The sequence below is a fragment of the Natator depressus genome, chromosome 1, assembly GCF_965152275.1.
Source record: "Natator depressus isolate rNatDep1 chromosome 1, rNatDep2.hap1, whole genome shotgun sequence".
In the NCBI taxonomy this organism is placed as follows: Eukaryota; Metazoa; Chordata; order Testudines; family Cheloniidae; genus Natator; species Natator depressus.
In genome coordinates, this window is record NC_134234.1 from 329,884,790 (window position 1) to 329,910,246 (window position 25,457).

The following is a 25,457-nucleotide window of genomic DNA, read 5'->3' on the forward strand; positions in this document are numbered from 1 at the left end:
TCACATCTCCCCTTACTAGGGTAATGATAAAACTGCAACAAGCAAAAGATTGGGCAGGGTATCCATTTGTATTGCAGAGTTAAACTTTGGGTGAACTTCCTACCCAAATAACCAGGATTATATTATTAGAGAGATATTATTAATTATTAGTGTTCATTTGTATTTCAGTAGTGTCTAGAGGCCTCAACCAAAGATAGTGCTCCATTGTGCTGGGTGTTGTATATATGCCAAGAGACATCCCAGGCTGAAAGAGCTTACAGTTCAAATAGACAAGCGAGACAACAGTCGAGAGTCAGGAAATATTATCCCCATTTTACAGATGGGGAACTAAGGCAGTGATTCCTGAGCTTTTCTCTGCTGTGGCACATTTTGAGCTTCAGGGGCTCTTCCTCCCAATCCCAGCCGACAGCTGCTGGAGGGTTGGGGAGGGACAGAGGAGCCTACCCATTGCTTACACAGGAGGAAAGTGGGGGAAGGGATGGAGACTGAGTTCTGATCGGTTGCTCCACCCCTGGAGGAGGCGGGTCACTGAGGCAGATGGCCAATTAGAAGGCAGCTTTCCCACCCAACCTTGTTCTTGCATGTAGTTTTTTAAAAAAAAAAACTCAGCACACCTGTTTGGGCCTGAGGGCACACCGGTTTGGAAATACTGAACTAAGGCACAGAGAGATTGTGATTTACCCAAGGTCACACAGGCATTCTGTGGCAGAGTTAGCAATTCAATGCTTATCTTCTGGGGTACCTTATCTACAAGAGCATCCTTGCTCTCTCATTTCTTCTCAGAGAAGAAAATTAGATGAATATTGCTGTTTAAATTAAAAAATTGTAATAAAATTCTAAGTTTTTGGGTGTGGCTGGTTTAGGTACAGGAGCCAGGCACAGTTTAGCCTTACAGCTGTACTGCATGACTATCTGCACTGTAGTAACTCACTCCAGAAGTCTTAATCTAGCATTCATTGGGCTCAGATTGGAAACTGGGATGGATTCTTTGAATGTAGTGTCTATTTAATTTGTCCTGAAACCCTTGTTAGGAATGTGGACATTACATTCGTGATCAAGGACTAGATTCACAAAGAGATTTAGGTGCCTAAGTGCCTCTCAACATTAGGTGCCACTGACATTCATACAACCACAACTCAGCTTCAGCCTAACCCTGTGGGTGGCAAAACTCCATAGGAGCCCAAGTTTTTCTGCCAGCATGAATGTGCAAAGCCATCTGAGCCCTAACACCATCCCACCCGCAACTAACAAGCTTCCTAGAGCCCTTGCTCATGCATAAGACCTGATGGGACTCTCAAACTAGGTGTTCTCTCACCTTCAGGGCCTGATCCAATAGGCAAGTTTAGAACATGTCTCATCTGCAGAAAGACAGTCATGGGCAAGCAGGTCAGGAATTTTGTGTGTTGGCTGATGTGGGTGCCTGCCCCAGAATACTCAACAGCCCAGAGGTTAGGGCACTCACCTGGTATGTGGGAGACACAAATGTGAATTCCTGCTCTGCTTGATTTGCCCCAAGGACTTGAACAGGACACTCCCACATCTTAGGTGAATGCCCGAGCCAATTGGTCCCTTTTTCTTTCTCTCTGACCCAGTGAATAATTATGTACGCAAAGTGGAACTGCTTCAAGAGAAAAGATGGAGAGCACCACCCATGCCAGTCTGCTGATTAGAGCACTCACTTAGGATGTGTGAGACCTCAGTTCAAGTGTCTGCACCAGATCAGGTACAGCTGGGGTTAGAAACAGGTCTCCCACATTCCACATGCCCTACCCATGGAGCTAGTGGCTACATTTGGGTCTCTCTCTGGTTTTTTGTGAGAAAGAGCTGACTAGTCTTAGGTGCCTAACTTCAGGAGGGGGTATACAGCTGAGAATCCTGGAATGGAGATAAGTCCCTCTTTCCAGCCTGTCAGTCAGGTGCCCAGAAGACTAGATCAATGCATGGAAAGAGCAGGCACCTAACTTGGCTGTGAATTCCAGTGGATGGCAGGGTGCCTAGGAGCTAGACACTGGAATGCTTAAATCCCCTTTGTGAATCTACCCCCCAGAGTCACTAGCATAGGTTGGTCTCAGTCCAGTTCTTAACCCGAGTGGCTATTCAGCTGTGATCAAGTTCAGGCAGTGTGAGGAAGATTATGTTGTCTATGTCTGGAATCATTTGCAGTCCAACTCTCAACTGTATCAAACATGAGCTCATCCTAGGAAAATAGAATCACACTTCCACAAAGATTTGGTGGTTGAATCCCCACCCTTGTCCTAGACTGTCGATTCTCCCCACACTCCAAACTCATCTAGCCTCCTCTGGTAAATAATTCACCTATGAAATTGAACAGCTTGGCTTCTGTTTAATGGTAATTGGTAATAAAGACTAAAAAACAGCCATTTTTTAAAAAGCGAATGTATTCCTCATGAAAGATGCAAGGTCTTGATGCTTGAAGAAGAAAGTCCTCTTGTAATCCACAGAAGAAGAATGGCCCAGCACAGAAGCTGCCCCAGACTGGCATTCCAATACGCTTCCATGTTTTTCTGGATGGACTATGTTTTGGGTATGGAGGGTAGGTTAGCCTCTATACACATTCAGTTTTTGGCCTCTCTGCTGGATCTGCCAGCCAGTATGATATGGGGGTGGTTTTTGAAGTACGGACGCTTCTCCACTAAACTTGGCTGCTGCCACCAGCACATATAGACCACTTAATGAACTTCAGATGGTAATGGCTTTCACTAGCCATTTACTTATCATTCATCCAGTGATCTAGAGATGAAAGACTCGGTATCCCATTACCAATTCTGTCAGCCATTCTGTTGCCTGAAGCTTGAGTTATTTACTTATCAGCAGCGGGATATTAACCTGTTCTGTACAACTGCCACTGCTGACATTATTGTTTACGTGTAAATAGCGTATAGTTTTCCCTTGTTGTCTGGTGTCCTACTAACATGAATCGCTCAAATGAAATTACTGCATTCTGCTGACTCCTGAATGCAGCGAAGTGGTGAGAAACCTGCTGTTCTCCCTAACGCAATTTGCTTGGTTCCTGAAAAGAGCTTTTATCAGTACTGTGGTAGTAAAAATTCAGATTCGGAAGTGGATCACAGCCAACTCTTCCACTTGTGCAGAAAGTAAGTATGCCATTAACCATGTCTCTTAAAGTTATTTATCTTGTGAAAGCAAAGGAGTTCAAAGCCCTCCATTTGCTGTCATACAGACTATAGATATCCGCTATCAAGTCTTCCCTGGATAAGCTGGGCACTTGAGAGATAGAAGTAGAATATACGGTATTGCATGGTGTATGCTTTAAAGTTGTTTGCAAATTAATAGGTTAGCCAATAAAATATACATTGTCTATATTGCTGCAATGAAAAACAACATTATCACTGGGGACATTATTGCATGCTGACATTATACTCTTACCTGACTAAGTTTTATTCTCTTAGAGACACAGTGTGGTTTAATGGATAATGTGCTTTGACAGGATTCAGTTCCTGGCACTGCCACTGTCACAAATTTGGAAGAGTCACTCCATTTCTCTCTGCCTCTGTTTCCCGCTCCCCCTTTGCCTATTTAAACTATAAGTTCTCTTCAGAGAAGATGCTCTCTCTTTAGTTTGTAGGTATAGCGTACTGAGGTCCTGCTGTCAGCAAGGGCCTTGATGTGCTACGTAAATACTAACAATTTTAATAATCCTCAGGAACAGAGTCTTTTTTTCCGACTGAGATTGAGGCCAACTAAAATCACCAGATTGTTTTAGTTCTTTAAAACAAACAAACAAACAAAAAATCACAAGCCAGCATTCACAAAAGAGACCTGATTTGCAGCCTTAAACATGAAGGTTAAGTAGATGTGGTAGTGCAGGTACACCATGTTGCCCCATCAGTGCTTCATGGACCTCCTCTCAAAGTGAGCAAGGAATTGAGAGGACTTGGTTCCTCTGTTGAGACTTTGAAGAGAGAGCATTAGTGCCAGTTGTCATTGCTTTTGTGAAATGCACACCTGTCCCTTTGGAAAAGGACTGAGACCACTAATTCATTTCAGATAGCTTGTTGAACAGCCCTCTGATGTTAATAACTTTCAGCAGAGGAGAAAATCTCTGTATCCAGTTACCAAAGCACTGCTGACCAGATTGTTTCAATACATCATTGGTATTCCTACCCAACCACATATACATGAAGACAAGGTCTTCTTAGAAGAGACAAAACAGCCTAAGAAAAAAAAATTCTTAACTATCCCAGGTGGGGGAATAAAGACCACTTACTTTGTTGTCAACTGGGAAGCAGGGGACCATAAGCACAAACTTTAAAATAGATTCCCTTTTCACCTGCACTACCACTAATAACCCTTTATATATATATGATCTGTTCTGTATAAAGATCAGAGTGTGAGATTTTCAGAAGTCCCTCGTGATTTTGGGTGGTTCTGTTTTTGTGTACACAACTTGAGACACCTTCCAGGTCTCTGGTCAAGCACTCATCCTCTGAAAATCAGGAACCTTTAAAGTGTCTCAGGCACCCCTAATCACCAGTCGTTTAAGTAAATCTTGACCCAGGATCCACTGTAACAGATGTGTATCATAAAGTCCATTGTGGGACAGCTTTCAAGTGTCAGTGGAACCATTTGCATCAAATTGTTAAGTGTGGCTTATATTTATTAACTTAACTGGACAGGGAATCCATCTTTATCTGTTCTGTCACATTCCAGGCACATCTATGTCACTATGTAAGTAATAATGTCACTGCCAGTCTGGCTTCCTTTGTACATACTGTTGGAAAGGAGTAGGTATGAAGGTGCCTGTGATCGTGTGTAGCAGCCCCACACTGGTGAGGCAAGGTTTAAGGAGTTCCTCTAGACACAGGAAGCCACACCCCCTCACTCCTGCTGGGGATGCACCAGTGGAGGGAAGGTTCAAAGGGAGCAACTCATCTCAGTCTGGGCTGACCAAGCAGAAGAGCAGTTGAGTGCTACAGCCTCCTGCAGACAAGCTGCAGAGGCTCCTAAAGGTCAGGATCAGGCATTGTGGTCAAGTTGCTACAGATCCTTCATCTGCAGAAGCCAAGGACACCGAACCACCGCAGACAGAGGGAGACCTTCCAGAGAATGGCCCAAAAGAACTCCCGGGGGACCCCAAGTCAGACCAGTGACATCAACAGAGCATCTGAAGCCAAGGTTGGAAGTAGCCCATGGAGCAAGTGTAGGGGCACCCATCACCTAGGCCTTGCAATTTGAATGATTGTTTCTTTGGGCCATGTGTTGGTACCTAGTGGAGCAGGGAGGGCTCGGGTGCCCCTGCCTCTGGCCACTGACTCTCATCATTGGGAAGCACAGCCATTGAATCCCACCTCTAGGCAAGGCATCCTCTGACTCATGCTGCTGATTGACACAGCCGTGGAATCCCACTGCTCGACAAAGTGGCCACTGACTTTCATGCTGAGTGACATGGCCACTGAATCCTGGTACTTGGCTGATGACTCTTGCCACTGGATGGCAGACTCTGGAGTATCGCCACTAGGTGGTACTGCCAGCCTGGGACTCCAAACCCCCTTTAATTGCGCCATAATTTCAGGAAAAATATATTGCAGACATTCTGTCACATCTAATCAGATGGAGAAAAAAATCAAAAGGTTAAATAGCTCAAGATGAAATAGCCTACATAGAACGCTAACAGGATACTTTTTAGTTTCCAGACTTCAAAATGACAGTAGAGAAAATGTGGCAATTACAGACCCAAGTTTAATGCTTTACAACAACACAATTTAATTGCTTTTATATAAACATTGAAACATATCTTCATTGTGCACAGGGCATTATGCTCAGTCATGTTATTTTTAATGAAAATACCCTTGAAAATGGGTTAGGCAAAGAACATTTGTTATATCTGCTCTGTTAGCAAATCATTCAGGCACTATTTGATATCTAAAGTGCTATTTCCTGCCACTTGTTAGACATAACTTAATCCTTCTCTACATTTCAGTAGAAGGTTCTTAATTTTCATCTGAGCACCTCAATCTTAAGAAGAATGTGACATATTTTTATAGTCTAGACCTTATATTTATAATAGGAAAAACTGGCAGACTTGACCCTTGCCCCTTCAATAGCTGAGCACCATGTTATGTAAAGAAAATGCTGAGTGATCCTTTACTGAACTGATTTTTTAAAAGATTTGTTTCACGATGCTTGAGAATGGGACCATAGGAAAATGTAGATCTTTAGGAAATGGGTGTTGCAAATATAAAGTACCAGAAGAGATTAGTGAAATAGGTTTTGCATTTTCCAGCTGTTTCTAGAGGAGATGCTCTGAAAGCCATAAAGATATGCTTCTTTATCCCACTAGTCTATTTCACATATACAATAATTTGCAGCCAATAAATCTAGGATGCATTTCCATGATATGGCATTGTGTGGCAAACAGAAAGGATAACCTTATTCATACTGTGGTGGTTGGTATTTTTATAATCAGCTTTGTCATGTAATATTACTGGAGAGAGTCGTGCAATATTCAGTATTAGAAAAGAAATAGTTTTGCAAAAGGAAGATATGCTATACATCAATTTATGTCATCAGGGATCCATTGTATGCTACAAGAGAATCATCTTCTAAGCACATGGGGTTTGGTAAGAGGACAGTACAGAGGAGTTTGTTTTGTAAGTAATACATTTTTGAAGCTGGACAATCCAGCTGAAGCTATTGCAGTCGCACATTCTACCAAGAGGAAAATTAACTTCTTCAGAGCTCTCTCGAGTCATGAAAGCAAAACTTGTGGAGTAATGGGTGCTTCAGATTAGCTTAATGAGATAAAAATATCAGTAACGAAGTATTCCCATAACAATAGTTCAAATGTTTGACCTGTTGACCTATGTTTTGAGGTGTTCCATAGAAAGCATGAAAATAATTTTCTCAGAAACATAAAGACTCACTAAACTGTGAAACTTGTTGAAGTCCTGTTAAAAACCATCCAGAGTTTAATGTTGGTTATGGTCACCAAATGTGTTAGGGGTCTAATCATGGCTTAATGATCTAAAAACCTTCCACAACATGTACAGTAAACTGGGAAAGGTTGGAAATCTTGGTCTCACATCTGGCTGCGTGAGTCACGAGAATCTCATCTTAGTAGTAGAGTGCCATTTTTCTGAGGTTTGCAGCTGTTTGTCAGCAACAACAGGTTGGAGTTGTACAGCTCTTGTTAGCCTGTTCTCCCTGACTTTTATCTTTCTCCAAAATGTCTTTCAATAAGGTTCAAAGTGAATTAAAGAAGAATAAAAGCTAGCCTTCAGTCATTGTGAATTGATTTGGGTAAATTATCTAGAACAAACAATTTAGTTGGGACAGGTAAGCCCTGATCCAGCAAAGCATGTGCTTAACTTGGAGCATGGGATTAATCCCAATGAAGTCTGACAATGCTAGGGAAAGACTAAATTACTGAATTCCAGGGCAGCAGTAAGGGACAAAATTGGCTCTTGAATCAGAATGAGGTTTTGTAAATTCAAATTTGGCATCCTATGAAGATGCTTCTACCAAGCACCTGCAGGGAGAGATGTTCTATACTGTGTTTATCACTATGCTATCTGAATTTTGCTGAGCAATTCCTGAGACATTTGTTATATTTCTTTGGCTTCTGCTCATTATGACTTCTAACTACTGTAGGGGACTAGGTTGACTAGATTGTGCTATATTTTCTAATCTGGCAATATCACTGTGACTTACCTAAGCAAGCATTAGGTAGAGAGTGGAAACATTTCTGAAAGGTCAAATCATAAAACCGTAAAATCCAGAGGGAATTATCTCTAGGGAGTTATTTCAAGTGTATCACTCCCATGTATGCAAGTTTAATTGATGTCACTTGGCTGAAATTAATATCTCAGGATTGAAAGTTGATATGACATTATGTAAGATACCGTAGTAAAATGCATTTTTAGGATCAGATTTTAAACCCTCCGTGTGGTATCACAATTGGACATTGTGGAAATGATTATTATGTCACAAACCGAGGATTATGATGTCAGGTGGGGAATAAGTGGCAGAAGCAGATAAATTCTTAAGAAACAACGGAGATCCTGTTTTAATGCACTGTCTTCAGTAAGAAAGAATGAGGGAAGAGAAAGACGGGGAAATATGTGACACAGAAGAACACATGTTTCCAAATAAGATATTTTTCAAAGTTTTCCATAAGGTGACAGCTGCTTTCTCAAAGACCGCATTCTGCTCTCAGTGTAAATACAGAGGAAATGCATTGAGTTTCTATAGCCCTGGGCTTACACCCTGAACTGAAAGTAGATTTTGGCTCTAAGGCATTGCTACAAAATAGAACACACTCCTTCCCCTCAAAATAGAGATGGGGGAATTGCCACACATTATATGATGTCATATATCATTCCACACTTGGGAAGAATAATGGAGAGCAAGTTTTGTTTGAAGTTTGGGTTGGTGGGTTGTTTGTTTCTTTCTTCTCCTCCTTCCAATTTTCACAATTTATTGTGAAAGCCTCCTTTGCTGATGCATAGTACCGACCTTTTGGGCACACAGGAGCTCTTTAAACAGTTGGTTTTGCCATCATAATAAACCCTTTAAGGAGACTAATACTAGGCTTCAGCACACTGTTCCCTATCGTTAACAATGTAATGCAAGTTGTTTCAAGGCTCTTTAACAGTAGTTAAAAGGAACTGTTTAGAATGAAATTAAGCTTCAGTAAAGTTATGTCTACAGTAAAACATCCCTTTAAATGGATAAAGACAGAGCTCATAGGTATCAGCTTTGTCTAGGGCCTGATGTAAAATAACTTTCTAGGAGTCACCATGTTTTTCATAGTTTTTTTTCCCCCTGCCTTGGATTGGGAGTGGGGCGAGGTTGCTGGTTGCTAAAAGCAAATAACTAGTAGCTTCAAAACGTAATTACTCACAAACCAACCTGCCACCTTCATTTGTATTCAACAGATGCCTCGTTTTTCCCCTTCGCTGCTTAGTCTGTACTGATCAGTATATACAATGGAATTTTTGTCTCTTGCAAACTTATTCTTGTTCCATTTCACTTGAAGGTGGAGATAAACATGTAAGAAAAAAAAATGCTGCACCGACAGGTATTTACATTTAAAAGGAAAATACATAAAGCTTTCCAGAATCCTTTAGTAATTTGGGAGAGGGTTCTATGAAGTAACTCTATGAAACACATAAGCTTTACACTGTGAAGAAAAAAACAAGGGATCCATCCATCAGTAACGTAGTCTGAAATGCTGGGGAAAATGATGGACTTAAGAGGCTGATTATGATAAAAATAATCTTATGTTATACAACATATATCACAAATGTTATACAATGTGTGTGTGCCCAATCCTCTGCTAATGTAAGCTAGTGTAACACCATTGTATTTAATAGAGTTACACCGATTTAGCTGAGCTGAGGATCTGGCTCTAGAGTATATATCGGTCCAGATTTTTCTCTCCCTGTTCTGGCCACTTACCAAGTGGTGGATTCTGGTTCCAAATGGCCAAATGAGAATTCCCCCCAGCTCAGCTGGGATAAAGTGGCATTACCAGCTCCTTCCCTGGCTATTCTTCCCATTCTGGTAGGGGGTTGGGACAGGGGCATGCTGAGGGGGTAGGAATGCATCCGTGCACCGGTGATGCTCAACTGACATATGGTCCCGTAGTGACCATAGCCCCCTAGCTGCTCTAACTCATGCCAGGTTCAACAAAAACACACCACGAGAATCAGGGAGATGTAACTTGTTCCCTGATGCCTTTCCCTCCACTCTGCCACCTCCTGCACAGATCAAATCTCAGCACAGGAGACAATTGAGTCACTTTCTTTCTATCTGTACACACACAAAAAGAAACACGTCAAGTTATTGCACATGCACGGACTATTTTTAGAACCCCTGAGGAATAGAAACCAAGCTGGATTTTTAGTTTTCCCTCAAGAATTCCTGGATGTTCGTGTGTCTAACCCATCCCTAAATTTTTACAACCAAGAGTTAGGTGACTAAATTGGTCCCGCTCTGATCTAACTTTGCCTCGCAATTGAACATTTTCCACCAAAGACAAAAAGAGCCTGTCTTTCCTGTGTCTGTGTTTACCTGCTTCAAATATCATGAGAATGATGTCACAGGAAAATAATATACAGTGAGCTCCTCTTAAATAGTTTCATGTTCAGCCTAGAGGAGGGATACAATGCCCTCTCTTCCCCTGCCCTCCTTTCTGAAATCTCCATTCATCCGAGAGAGAGTTAATGCTTTCTTAGAGTTTGTTTTCCTTTGCCTTCCCTCCCACCCCCGGCCACATCTCTCCCTTCCGACACACACACTTTACATATTGCTGCCACTAAAAGCTTTCACAGAGGTCAAATTATTGAAAGTTCAGCTGAGTTTTCCTGATCTATTGCAATTTACCTACCACCCCCAGTTTCCACGGAGTATCTCAGTAGTGATTAAATAGCTATCAGTTTTTGGGTCTCAAATAAACATGCACCAACGATTTAGCTCCTATATTTTGTGTGATCTCTTTTGATCTTGCAAAGAATGCTTGCACCCACACACTCTGTTAGACAGAATCAGGCTTCCCATTCCCTGTACAAGGAAAGCCTCATTAAAAAGACTTTTCCAGCATGGGAAGTCAGCTAGGACCAATGTCTGACAATGACATGCAGTTGTTCTAATGTTGTTGCTCTGATGTCTTTGTCATATACTACTAATGAACCATTCAGTAGGGAAAAAAATAACAGGCAAGAACAATGATTATAGCAGATGTTGCATAGGGACTCTGTGGTTTTTGCACATGACTCAAGTGCAATGCACCTAGGCGTTTTAAAAGCCCAGTGATGAATGGGTGCCATGGAAAATTTCTTTCAAGTGTTTGACACTCACCAATAGAGGTTACTAACAAAATTTTCATAGGGCCATGATGGGTCCCAGACATAGTAGAACTGGTGAGGGTCAGCTGCATAGAATAGATGGCTTTCTAGGCCTGATGGGGAACTCACACTCTATGAGGAAGGCTAGTCCAGCCTTAACTTGCTAGCCAAGTCACTTATGGCCAGATTTTTAAAGTTATTTAGGTGCCTAACGATGCAGGTAGCACTGAAGCATTTTTGAAAAACCCACTAGGCACATATATGTAACTGTTTAGGTGTCTAAATACCTTTGTCTCTGTGTTTCAGTTTCCCTCTGTAAAATGGGGATAAAAGCACTTCCCTACCTCACAGGGGTGTTGTGAATATAATAAAGATAGGCGCTCTGACAATACGGTAATCGGGGCAATGGAATAAGATGGATAGATATGAGTGCCAAAGAGCCCACCTCTGTAGCAGTGGTTCTTAACCTTTACTGAAGCCTGCACTCCTTTGGTTCTTAAAATATGTTCTTGCACCCCTTATCAAAAATCAAAATATGTTCTCGCACCCCTTATCAAAAATCGTTGAAGTAAGTCAGTTCTTTAAACCTAGATATATTTTTGTTTCTATATTACACTAATCATTAAAAATGTATAATGTTAATAAATACATAGGTTTGGTGAAACAAAGCAGTTGTACTTACGTGCCTGTGCTTAATTTGTGTTTTCGATGATTTACCGTCTAAAAAAATCTGTCATGTCTCGTACCCCCAGAAAGGGCATCTCACACCCGCAGGGGGTGCATGCACCCCAGGTTAAGAACCACGGCTCTATAGCATCTTCATGTACATTCCAGTGGCCTGAGTCTTAGCATCAAAGGCAGAATCAGCCAGGGAAGGATGAAGAACAGGATTGGTGGATCATTTGCCATTTCAGGCCATTTGCCTAATCCTTGTGGATTAGGGCAGTGGGGGATCAGTTGTTCTGTGGCTTGGTATTTGGGAGGGCACCTTTCTGCTCCATAGAATCCCCTGGGCATAGCTTAGCTTCTTAGGGCTTGCTGTGGGGCTGGGCCAGGATTTAGGAGTCAGTTGTATTATTTTGTTCTGTCTTGATTTTCTTGATGTCTACTTTGCTGTGAAGAACTAGTAGATTGACTCTCACATTTGTCCTTTTTTCTTCTTCTTCCATAAAGGGCATATGTCCTTGCCAATATTTCTGCAGGTGAGGTATATCAATAAGCTTAATCAATCAGGGGAACTGAAGTAGCTTCAGTTGAAAGTTAAGAGATTTGGTGCTTCTCTTCACTTTGGAAGAGCACCCCACACTTTATTCCAGCATCTATTGGAAACAGCAGATAATGACACATCCCATATGACAGGGGTATAAGCCTTTTGTCCATGGCACATGCCATGTGCTTGGGGCTAGGCTATAAAGATCAGTTTCTTACCAGCATGCCTTTGTGTCACACCTTTACTACATGTGGCAAAGCTACATGATCAGGTGTGTATGATGATGGACCCCCACTCCATAGAATTGGAAATAATGGAACAGGTTTGCTTCGGTTTGAAGAGCAGTCTGAATGCAGCTGATCACATCCATGTATAGTCTGTTTACAGAACAGGAGACAGAGAATATTCTTAAAGAATGTGATGAGGTGTTTGACCTGAACGCATTGTGAATAAAAAACATCACACTGATATAGATCCCAGTGTGCTGCCAAAAATACCTGCATCATATATAACTCCAATAGCCCAGAGAAATAAAGTAAAAGCTGAATATGACAGGATGGTAAGTTTCAGTGTTTTTGAGAGAATACAGATACTGAGTTGGTTAAGAGAATGGGCACATATAATAATACCAAACAACTTAAGCATTTGTATAGATCCAAAAGATTTGAATAAGGCTACCAAAGACATGCCAAGACAGCATTGTGGGCATCATGTCTAACCTTCAAAATGCAAGAGTGTTTTCAAATTTGGATGCAAGCCAAGGATTTTGGCAAGTCCAGCCTGCTAAAGTGCAACTCTACCCTTTCAGCTCCCTTTTCTGTAGATACAGTACACTCCTATTTATCCAAATTATCTGGGGGACATCCGAAAGTTTCAAATAACTGGCAACTCAGATACACAGAAGTGTACTGTAAGTAGCACAGGGCTACATGGGGGACAGACTGTGGATTTGACTAACTAGGATTTTTGGATAAAGGGAATTCAGAGAACTGGAATTATACTGTATAAGTATGAATAATGTCTCTTTTTGATGGCCTGGGTGCTTAAAATGTACCACAGTATTGAGACTTAGATCCTTTTAGGATCTGGATGGAAGTAATTGTTGATTTAGGGTGACAATGATCAATGCTACAAGGGATGACAGCATAAAATTCTGCAGTGTAGATTCATTGATTATAAGGCCAGAAGGAACCACTATGATCATCTAGTCTGACCTCCTGTGTGACATAGGTAGTAAAACTTCAGCAAATTAATTTCTATTTGAACTAGAAAATACCCTTTAAGCAGAAAACAACCACAAAAGGACAAAAATCCTCAAGCTTCTGATCCAAGGTAGATGTCTTATCTTTGCCAAAACATAGGACTTTTAGTCAAATAGGAAAAAATGCCAGATCAAGCTGAGCGAAATTAATTATAGAGGACAAGTTCTCAGTGACAAATGAGAAAGAAAGGTGGAGGCAACTGAGTAAGGACCCCCCAAAAGAAGTAGGACTTACACAGATTCATAGGAATGTCAACATAGCTAAGTAAAGCAGCACCTAAGTAGCAGAAAATGATCATGACAATGCAAAAGTGCATTTGAAAATGTGAAGTACAGAGCTGATAAAGAGCTTTGTACAGCAGCACAGCTTTCAGGAGCTCCTGTAAGTACTAAAAGCAAGGAGCAGCAGCAAGAGGAGTTTGAATAAATGTGACTCAAGTAATACTAATTTCTGTAACAACATCAACAAATGAAAAACACAAAATGACCCCAATTTGCTTGAGAGGGTAATTCTAGATGGATAGCCAATGGGAAAAGCCCAGACACTTCCAAGCATAAACTTTTATAGGGACTATCGAGGTGAAATTACTGCATATGGTGAGAGGCTGTATAAAGAACATTGATTCATAATGCCACACAGCAGGAGGCCAGAAATGCTAAACAGAACCCACTATGCCTATCTGGCTTTTGAGAAGTATAACTACAGAGCTTGAGATGCCATATTCTAGCCAGGCAGGCATGTTACTATGGAACATGTAACATGCAGATAAGTGTAAAATCTGGAACAAGTACAGGAAACAGAATGTATAAGAAATGCTGTTTTTCTTGAACTGGAGCTGTTATACAGCACATCCAATAGCAATGTACTAACCCTCACAGTCAATGACAAAATTCTCCTTTACTTCACTGGAGAAGGAATACATTTGACTGAGGAATGGATGAAGATTTGAACTGGATTTTACTCTCTCTGAACTGGTCTCTCCATCTCTAAGACAATCAATTGGGATTGTTTGCAAATGGATATGTTGACCATGGGGGAAAGAGGAATCAGTTGTAAATTTGAAAGTAAGTTGTTGAACACCCTGAATTAAAAGACTTTGCATTGCTGGGACTTGCTTTAAAAGAATAGGCGAGCTTGTGCCTACTAAGCAAAATCCTTTGTGGGAGACTGTGTAGAGACACCCTGTGCCAGCAGAAGCAACATGTGGCTGGCCAGCATTGCTTATTGGTGCAGAGCAGTGGGCAGGACCATGGGCTCACCTTCTATTTCTTCCCGTCTCCTTGGGTTGTCACAGACATGTGAAGTCTCACTCACTGGGTGTAAGTCTCACTCCTTAGCATGCTATCTCACCCACACACGCATTTCTAAGGTTATCTCACTATTTTGAGTAAAATATGTACAGGTGTAAATTATTTTTATTCAGGCACTGAAAGAGAAGACAATGCATATGGGCCCTCAGGAACAGGGGTGACAGCTTGGAAAGTGGCTTTCCAAGCTTGTGCACTGGGGTAACCATGGAGACGACAGGCCCATGTTCTATACATGTGCAAGAGGAGAAAGGAGGCTACATGGGGGGAGAAGGGTGTGTGTGTGAATACTTGATGTTCAAAAAAGTATGAGTTCACCCAAAAAACGAGCAGGACTTGATCAAAAGTTTGCAGGTTCTGCAAAATACAGTTCAAAATTTAAATGACACTGGGCAAATTCATGTCCTCAGGGATCACCAATCATCCAGGCTTTTGTTCCAACCAGCAAATAATTCTTTTTTATTAAAATCCACTGGTTTGCATTGCATATTGAATTCTCATGAGCCTTAGACAATATGAATTAGGATATTTAAGTGTTTCATATGTAATATTAAGCCATGTACATTTTAGAACAAATTATTAAGCGCTGGTTGGATTAAAAACCTGGACTATTGGATGTTGCCAAGGACCAAAGCTGAGAGTCCCTTTTTTAAGCAATGACCTACCACACCACTCTTTGGTCTTGAATCTCACTCTTTGGGGTTGTAAATCTCACTCTTAAGGACATCCAAACCCTGCTATCTCCGTTTGCATGTCCCCTTGAAAAGCATGGGGTCTGTGATTGTGAGTGGCCCCTGAGTGGGGGCAAAAAGAGAGAAAGTTTCTCATACCCTTGTGGCTCATGTCTATGTTTTCTTTCTCAAAATGAAGACTTAAATAGCGTTACTAATGGTATGCAATCCATTTTTTTTTGTGTGCAACATTGGTCAGAAACAATGATTTATTTATTTCATTTCCTGGAAAATAGCCTAGAATAATATTCTCTCTACGTATCTATATCTATATCTAAAGATACATTTTTAGCTACTTATTCTTTTATACTTAAGAGAAGAAAAGGAGCTAGGTCTCTTTTATCCAACTAGCAGTTAATTGAGTGTAACAACATCATTGTAAAATGATGTACTTTTATAAAGTCCTGAAAATGGTGCATCTTTTGTATTTTGTTTCTTATTGTTTGCTCTACACAAAAGGATAATTCATTAGGCCAATTCTCCAAATAATCTCAAAGTGACATGAATTCCTCTGCAGAGTGAATGTCTGTAGTAAGTAATCCATGGAAAACAGACAGGCGTCTCTTGTCATTTTGGAGCTTTAATCCACTGCCTGAAGCATGAAAATGCTCAGGATAACAAGTGTGGGAATGACCAAAATCAACATTATTTTTGGATTTTATTTTCTTTACAATGCTGCTGATCAGTAGAATTGCTGAATCTGGCAGATACAATGCCCTTGAATTAACGAAAACTGTAAACTCAGGAGGAAGAAAAATTTGTTAAAGAGGGATGGAAAAAAACTTTTTTTCCCTTTGGCAAATGTTAAGCAGTGAAACCAGTGTTGACAGAATGTTTAGGTCTAGTTTACAACAGTATTAAGCCCTTTTTTTAAAGTGTTTAAATTTTTAATTAAAATAAAAAACATCTGCAGCTTTTCAAATATGTACTTCTGTTTGAAGCTCAGAATAGAGTAAACCTTATATCCTAAAGAGTGAATTTGTACCTGCTTGTAAGTATAGAAAACTGATGTTGTATTCTATTGGGGCCAGATTATGATGCTTTTACGTTGACTTTAATGGCACTATTTATATGATTAATTATTCACCAATGTGAGTAAGAGAGTCATAATTTGACCCTTAGCTTCTACTGTCCTAAAATATCTGTCAATCTTTTCATTCTGGAAAAGTTTAAAACAAAATAGATGGAAATACTAAACTGCTTGGACAACATGCTTGTTTAGTAAAAGTTGACTTCCTATGCTTACTTGAATGTTGGACGATTCTGCATGGCTGGGAGACTCTGGTAATCCTTCAAGCACTGAAAACGGAGTGTGTGTGTGTGTATGTGTGTGTGTAGGGGTGGGGCAGGTTTGTGTTTGTATTTACAGTTTTCCTTAACACTTAGCAGACATTGGGGTCTTCCTGCAGTCTTCCTTCACTCTTTATGATGGGGGGGGGGGGAACCAACTTCATTAATGAGTTTCACATAATTATTTAAAAAACAAAAAACAAAACAATACCAGAGTGTCCAAGCAATTGGAAGGTTGTGGACATCTTAAATTTATAAGAATTCTTCGGAGAATCCCCCAGTATAATTTACAAGCCCCGCTGGACCTATACATGCCTTGAACTGACTGTTGAAGTGAGCTTTACTAGGAATTTCTTTTGCTGGATTGGGTTGGGGGGGAGGGTAAAGGAACTTTTCCTAACAAGGCTTTAAAAGCTTCAGTGGTAAAGTTATGTTGATGGAAGTCTTCCCTACTTGTTCACTGATAGCAAGTCACACAGGATTACACTATGGGCAGGAGATGTTATTTATGTGGGTGGCAATATTCAGGGTTTATTTTTTGCAGGCGGTGTTTTTTATTCAAAATAGTCAAATCAAATCAAATCCCCAACTGGCTATAAAATCGCTTGTGCCTTTAGAGGTGAATTTATAGCTCCGTGCCTTTCAGGAGCTTGGTGGAGGTTTCTCTTCCCTCCTCTCCTCTCTGCCTAGATGTTTTTTGCATGTGTTGTGTGACAGCAGGGGAAGGGGAGTGGGTTGTGCTTTTCTCTTCTCTCATTGTCAGCTAGTGTAAGAGCGTGTTGGGAAAAACCTGTCTGCGGGATCCTGTGTCATCTCCCGTACATGTGCACAGGAAAAGTCAATGCTGCTCGCTGCGCCGCTCTGTTTCCCTTTCATTCTTGCTTGCGCTGAAGCAGGGAGCAGGATTAGCTCGTGGCACTGGCTATCAGAGGAGCGTAGATAAAAGGCACAGCTCGTTCAGCGCCCCCGCTGCAGCCCTTGTTATTGTTTCCCCCTTCCCCACAACAGTTGTGCCTCGTTATCCACTGTCTGACTCAATTTTTGTGCCCGTGTGAGTACTGGAAGGGGCTTGAAGTTTTCCCTGCTCCACCGACTGTGGCAGAAGAAGGAGAGATGTTCTATAGCGTGGCCATGAGGGCTTGATTGTTCTGCGTTTATGAATGAAACTGACCTCAATCACCTGTTACCTCCAGTTTCTAGATTGTTGGAAGTTCTGCGGCTGTACCCTACAGGACCGAGGGCACCGAGACGCCAGTGTACAAGGACCCTACAGTATCGTCGGCAGCATGAGCTGGCTGAATAGGATTGCACTGCTTTTCTTGGGAGTATTACTAGCAGAAAGAGTGAACTGCCAGCATGTGAAGAATAACGTGCCAAGACTCAAATTATCCTATAAAGGTAAGTCTGTTGTTGTCTTTTATTTCCTCTCTCCCTCGCTCTCTTTTCTTAGGATCTGTTCCTATTTTTCCTGCTTTTCCTTATCATTAAAAATGGAGATGTGTGTTCGAGAAAATATTTTCAAACACTTTAAAAAAACGTTTTAAATTCAATACCACTCAGTTTAAATGCAGACAAAGAAGAGTTAATTACATTTGCAGACAAAGATTCTAGAATATGCTGATTTTTGTAAGAATATTGAATTATTTCATAGGACTTTACTCTTTCAAAATGATTAGACATCTTTGACCACCCAATTAATCTTTATGCTGCTCTGGGCATGTTGTACAGCTACAATCGAGTATTTATCTAGTTCAAACACGATGAAATAGAGGGAGATTTATGTTGGGTTTTTTTATGCATGAAGTGGTTAAATCTCAGTCATGAATATTCAGTTTGTACAGATCTGACAATCAGATGCCTCACATAAGCAGTAGATGGTGGGTTTGCCAAGAAAGTATAAACTGAAAGGAACAGATCAGCTCCAGAAAAAGGAATAATGTACTAGATCTTCAATGCAATGCTATTTTTTTCTTAAATGAAATTGTATCATACATACTTTGAGTATATTTCAGTAATCCTTACAGAGAATGTGTTATTAAGGGAAGATAACTGTGAGATTACTCTTACCTTTGGGAATTTGCATAGCATTAGACACAATGCATTGTCAGTAATTAACTTTAGTAAAATTATGGCTATTATTAAAATTCAGGACTCTGAAGAACCAGGTATACCCTCTCCCTTATCATTGCAGGACATTTCATTACAGATTCTATATATGTACACTGTAGGGAGAAAAAATAAAAGCTGGACAGTATACAAATGGGATAGAAGATTAAACTATAAGAGCTAGGTATTATTATTACTAAAAGAGGTTTCCACCCCTAAAAGTTGACTTTTTATAATCCCAGATGATTTAAGATGGGGAGATGGGGGAAAGTACCTTCAGTTCAAAATGTGTGTGTGGGTGCTGGGGGGAAGAAGTGTACCCTTTCTACAATGGAAAAAAGTGAACATGTGTGTTTGTGGTCATAGATGTCAATCTCTGTCTGCTGTATAGTCTATATAGCTCATGCCTGGAGAAGAATGTTCTCTACTTTTTGCATAACAGGGAGAATCTGTCTTTCTGGTGGCACAAGTGTGAAGAAAGAAACATCTAAATGATTCCAGGCAGTCGTCATTTTCACACTTTAAACCAGAAAATTAAACACCTATAAAACTTGGATGTGTTCTGACTTCATTGTGAAATAAATGAATGTGCATATTTTAAAAAGAATGTGTGTTTGTGTAAGCAGCACTTTATATATGAAAAGAACACTTTATGTGTCACTTTGTGTCACTTTGTTTTTTGTGAGAAAATTATTTTATATTGAATAAATGCAAATTGGTTATTTTAAATAATTTAATCTGAGAAACAACCTGATGCATGTTCCATGTTATAAAACTCTTTAAATACCATTTTAATTGTTTGTGATCTAACTTCCAAACTTTAATGGCCCTACTGTAAAACTCAATTAAATTATTATATATGAGCTTAACTTCGAGTGTTGCTTAAAAGTGCTCCATTAAAGTGTTTAATGGCTAATTAATAATTGTTTGCTATTTTTCACCCCATTAAAGTTTATTGAGGGCTCAATTCTGGCATTCATACTAACGCTGAATCGTCTCATTGAAATCAGTGGGACTAGCTGTGCAAAAAAGTGCTACTGTGGTTTGAGGAAGGCAGAATCTGGCCCAGCATTTGTATCCATTGATACTATATCCAAATTATAACCAGCTTTGCAACACTTGATTATTCTGCTGGCTGGTTGTTTTTAACTTCTGCTTCTGCTGGGAACAAGAATCTAATTCTCACCGTTTTTTATTTAATAAACACCAGCTTCTAGGGCAAAGTTTTTCACAATAGTAACTCGGGAAACTGATAGACTCCTTAGTACTGTTTGTGTAATTGACTGAACAAGCTGTTAAAATGAAATGATTGCAAGACATTGAGAACTCCAGTCCTACAAAACACTTAAGGGCATGCTTAATTTTAAGCATGTGCAAAATAAGAGCTCTATCCTGCATGGTGCTGAGCACATTAGCCCAGTCTACCAAAACAAGCATGTGCTTAACTTTAAATGTTTGGGTAGTCCTACTGACTGCATAGGTCTACTAGCATGCTTACAATTGAGTACAGGCTTAAGAGTTCTGCTGGATTGTGGCCAAAGTGTTCAGCATCTTGCAGGGTGGACCCATACTTTCGAGTTATTATAAAATAGAGAAAAGTAAGACTTAATTAGCTGGTGTTTTTCAGCTAATTATCCTTCTGATAAATTGTTGGGTGGATAAATAGGCACAGTGCTTTGTGAGTATGCTGCTTTAAGAGTTGTGTATAGTGAAAATATACTTTGTGGGCAATGAATGAATATATTACATATCAAGGTGGATCTCGTGAAGATACCATAGGCCATTTTCTTACTAGTGGGGCTAATGGGTATTAAAACTACTAACAATTAGGAAAAATAACACACCACTCCTCCAATTACCTAGCAGTTCTATTTCTGCATTGAGAGCCTGGCAGTTTAGTAAAATAAACTGTGAAATGAATGAGAACATGCAGGGTAAAAAAGAATGTGTCAAACAATTTTTCTTCTGTTGTTTTACTCGCAGTCGTGTTTTTGTTTTTGAATGTACACTTGATTTTTGCCTAAGCAAATGCCTTGTAGCCAGTTGTCATTGTTTTGTTTCTAAAGAACAATAGGGATTTATTTTAGCTTCTTGTTTTTTCTGACTAATTAGATGTCAAACATAGTTAAAACATGCAGGCATTTGGCTTAAAAATTTCCAAAGTGATTCATGAAGGGTTAAATCCCTGCCAACCTTAATTTCCTATGGTCACTTGTTTTCAAAGGTCCACTATTAGCTCTGTCATTTCTCAGGTTGCCAGATAGACATTTCAGTGAACTCCCATTCTTACTTTCTCTTGACTTCCCATCGCTCAGTCTCACAGCAGATTAGAAGTATCATATCAAGCACATTTTGTGTAGGGTAAGGGAGGGAGTCCATGTAATAAATATGTTATAAATTGGGCCACCTTTATGGAAGAGGGACCAAAAAGATGCTTTCAGGTTCATTGCAGAAGTGACATATTAGAAAAATGGGATCTTGGCTTTGTAGCAGTCAGATCTGGGCAGTTCACTGGGGGAAGCAAATATGGGGTGAACAGAGATGACAGACATCCTTTCCCTATTGAAGTCAATACTCACAAAACTCACATTGACTTCAGTAGAAGTCAGGATTTCTCAAACACTCAGATCTCAAACACTGACATTTCACGTAGGTCCATAAATAGTAAGAAATCTAGCCCAGACAATATTTCTTTCCAATTCTTTTCATTGACTTCTGTGGGCTTTGAATCATGTCCTAAATATGGGGAAAAAATTAGCTTAAAACTATTGCAGGTTAAACTGATCCCCACCACCTCCACCTCCCTTCTGTAGCTTTTAAAGGCTGCATCTGGTGAAATAACAAAAAAAAAATTAATCTCCAAGATGCAAAGAAAGCCTTTAATAAAACAACTGTTAAACGGTGAGGAAATAACATGTTCTTAAAGTTTCTTTTTATCCCAATGACTTGTGTTTCAATGAATAATGTAATGAGCTCTACTGTGTTATTAGGTTGTAGGTTCTGTTCAGAAAGCATCTATTATATATTGAGTTCTCTGTGTGATGGTGATGAAGTTGTGAGTGCAAAGTTTAAAACAATAAATAGTCTTAGCTCCACAAGGATTTTTCCTTTCTTTCCTTCCCGTATTTTCCATCTGTTCCATCTCTCTCTTTTTCTTTTATGCAGTGAACCAACAGTATAAACAAATGCTAGATCTAGCTACAAGAAGTTTTGTTTTTGTTTTTAATAAAAAGAATGCTCATTAAAATACCTTGTTTCACAAAGCTCTTCCCAAGGCAACTCTGATTTTTGTCATGAGTAAATCTTGTGAACTCAAAGTTTCTCATATCCATCTGTCTCATCGCATTTGTTTATTGAAAATTTATAAATCCTCTAAGTATGTTTGGTAAAAGTACATGTGTGGTTCTTTTTTTTTTTTTTTAATTGTTGCTCAATTGGATGCACGTTACTTAAGAATAAGTAACTGGAAAAAGATTGCATGTAGATTCAGTTGTACTACTCCCTGGTTTCCATTCAAGCCATAGTAAAAATAGATATTTTGCCTAAAATTGGAATGAAAATAAGAGCTGCCTCCAGACTCTGTGTATGATCAATCTACAAATGTGCCAGAATTTCATCCACTCTTTTATAGACAAGTAGCACTACCTGGGTACACATGAGTCTACGTATGATATTTAATTGGTAAGGTAGCTTATCAACTTGTCCTACTGGCACTTGATAACATGCAGGTGTTTTTTTTTTTCTACCCAATTCTTTAGCCAGCCACATAATCCCAATACAAAAAACAAATTAAAACAAAAAACAGAGAGCATTTTAGTAAGAGCATTAATAATATACAGGGCCTGATTGGAGACATGTCTCTTATCACCTAATGTCACAGTTTGTCTCAAAACTCAAGATACCCATTTAAAGGGTCTTATAATTAAATTACTTTATGCATATAGCCGCCTCTCTGAAAACCTTTTTTCACACTCATTGTGAAGAAGATAAGGGAACTGAGAACTTGGAAAGAGGAGAAGGGAGGTAGGAAAAACAAGTGTTTATGGACATAGGCAAGGACTTGTAAGATTCTCCAGGCCCCATTCTCAGTAAATAGCAAAAAGATCTATAGTTTAGGCTCCTTTTATGTCTATATCTATTTGGCACAGGAGTTGGAAGTACAGGACTTAGATGCAGCCACAAAATTTTCAGGTAGCCTTGGTCCTGATCCTGGAGTATTTTAGAGTAGCTTTGGTGCTGATTTCACTAACATTAGTTGACCATGATCCCCAAGAAGGCCAGATACCAGATAAGAATTGTCAAAACAGAACAGAGGCCCACTCTGACACTGGAGAGAGGGGAAGTTGGTGTAGAGACTAGTTAAAATGCTTTACGTCAGCTGAGATCTTGCCTGTTTAGGGGAATTCTCAGCTGGCCATTTAGGACAAAAGATGCAAAGTGACCGGAACAAGGAGGAAGAGAACCTGGCCCTACATTTTTATTTTATAGTCCCAATTTTCCCATTAAATGCTAGTAAGGAAAGTGTGATTTCTGAATTCCAAAATTCTCCCTTTCTTAGAGGGCTTACTATGTCCATGTAACTCGGCCTGCTATACAGTTTTTTGTTCATAAAAGGTGCTGGGTTAATAGTAATGTAAACTGTGCTCTTCTCTTTGTCTATGGAGCAGCTTACCTTTGCTGCTTGTTGCATTATACTTAAAGCCCTGATCCAGCAAAGAATTTAATCAGATCAATTCAGTGGGACTACTCACATCATGATTAAAATCTAGCATGCGTTTCAGTGCTTTGCTGGATTGGGACTTAGATGCATCTCTGAGTGCTTGGGACATGTTTAAGTACATGTTGGTACCACAACACATGACCAAAAAAAAAAAAAGTTTAAAATAGGGAACCCAGATGTACAGGTTATTCCAGTGTTCATGGTCAACTAATGCCTATCCATTATTACACACTATATAGTATATGAATACATGGAATTATATCTGAGAGGAAATCACTAATTACTCCTATTTTTGACTTTCCTAAAAGAAAATGTGTTTTTCAGGTTTCATTTAATATATTGCCATACTCTGTTCCCTTCACTGTGGTTTTGGTTTGACTACGTCCTTAAAATGATCACTGATGATTTAACCTGCAACCTCTTCTGCAGTTGGTGTTAGAGAGTCTTCTTTCTATTTGTCTTTTCTGGGCTGCAGGCTCACTCTTTATTGCTCTCATGCTCATCTCTGAAAAAATTGTAATGGAAGCAATAATCATGTAAAGATGCACCAATGTGTTCAATAGTTCCCATATCAGCCAGAGTCTGACTTGACCTCGATTCAATCTGAAGCAAAATAAGATCTCTACCTGAGGCAGTCCCTGAGTGAGGGAGATGAAAACAAATCCCTGTAAGTGATGTCAAGGACTGTGACATTCTACTTCCAAGTTTCAAAGTTTAAAAAGGGTAAAATCATTCTCAGGATCCCACATGCTTATTTTTAAACTAGTGCACGTAGTGGACGGTGGCAGCTCGAGGTCAGAATTGTAGATGAGGCTCTGTAATTTGCCTTAGTGCGCTTATTAATTAAGGTCATTTGTGGATGTTCCCTTCAGTGCTCTGCTGTGGCTGGTGGGCTATTCAGCAAATTCCTTCTACTGTAGCATTAAAGCCCCTTCTGGAATGTGCACATGTACGCTGTGCAGTCACAGGGGCCTGCCCTATGGAGCCTTCATGTGGGCTAGCTCTTCTTGTCCAGTAACAGCTGTGAATGGTGAGCATAACTGTCATGATGGTAAATTCACTTTTCCTACATTTTTTGAGTAGTGCAAAACCCCATTGCCCCCCCAGTGAAAGAGCCAGAGGGGAGCTCTCCTCAGCTGCGGAGACCACGAACATTTTTAAAAGTGCCGTAGGCTCCCTCACCACTCGAAAGTGCTCCCTGTTACATCTCTCTCTCTCTCTCTCTCTCTCTCTCATTAATGTTACTGTACTTTGACTCTCAAGTAGGTGAACCTCATGGAGCTGGAGTTGGGCTTGGATTTGTTATAGTTATGCCTCTCGATAGCACTTACAAGTTTAGCCATCTTCTTCTTGTTATCCTTATTATTTACTATTATTACTTTATAGTATAGTCGCACTCAGGATGAGCTAGGCGCTGCCCAGATGAAGATAGAGGAGAGGGTATCTCAATCCTTGCCATGAAGAGTTACAACGCAGTGGACCTTTTTCACTTGCTTTCAGTTTTAATGGTTGCAGGTTTTTGTTTTCACTGAGTCGCCTCTGGCGAGTGTTGCCTTAACTTATAACATCAGTCTTCTTAGTATGTAATGTAACTTTTGGCCCAGTTGTTACCATCTACTATGCAAGTTTGGCACACACAAGGCACTGGCATTTTTACCTCCCAGAGTATGACATGCTTCTTAGGAAGACAGTACCATTACATACTTTCCCTGTACTTCCATAGGAGCAGATTCTGATCTCATTTACACTTGTCTAAGGCCCCAATTTGGGAAAGCATCCCTATTCATGAAAGCACTTAAGTACATGGTTAAGTTCCACTGATTAAAGTTAAGTTTGCGATTAAATGCTTTTCTGAATCTCAAGTAACTCTTCTGAAGTCAATTGAATTAGTCTGGATTTACACTGCAGTTACTGACATCAGAATTTGGCCCAGAAAAGGAAATATACAGTATCATTAAGTTCAGCATTTTCTTAAATACTTTACTCCAGTTCACCCCTCCTG

General features: G+C 40.0%; 1 protein-coding gene across 2 annotated transcripts in view; it reads left to right on the forward strand.

Annotated features, from left to right (window-relative positions):
- The window catches only part of SEMA3A (semaphorin 3A), a 403,325-nt gene that overhangs the window by 189,450 nt on the left and 188,418 nt on the right, over positions 1 to 25,457 (forward strand). The window contains exon 3 of one of the 2 annotated variants that reach the window (XM_074942567.1): positions 17,823 to 18,027. In XM_074942567.1, the coding sequence (XP_074798668.1) occupies positions 17,916 to 18,027 (112 nt within the window). In that variant the 5' untranslated portion in view covers positions 17,823 to 17,915. Of the gene's footprint in view, positions 1 to 17,400; positions 18,028 to 25,457 lie in introns of those variants that run through there. The other variant, XM_074942566.1, reaches the window with a different exon arrangement.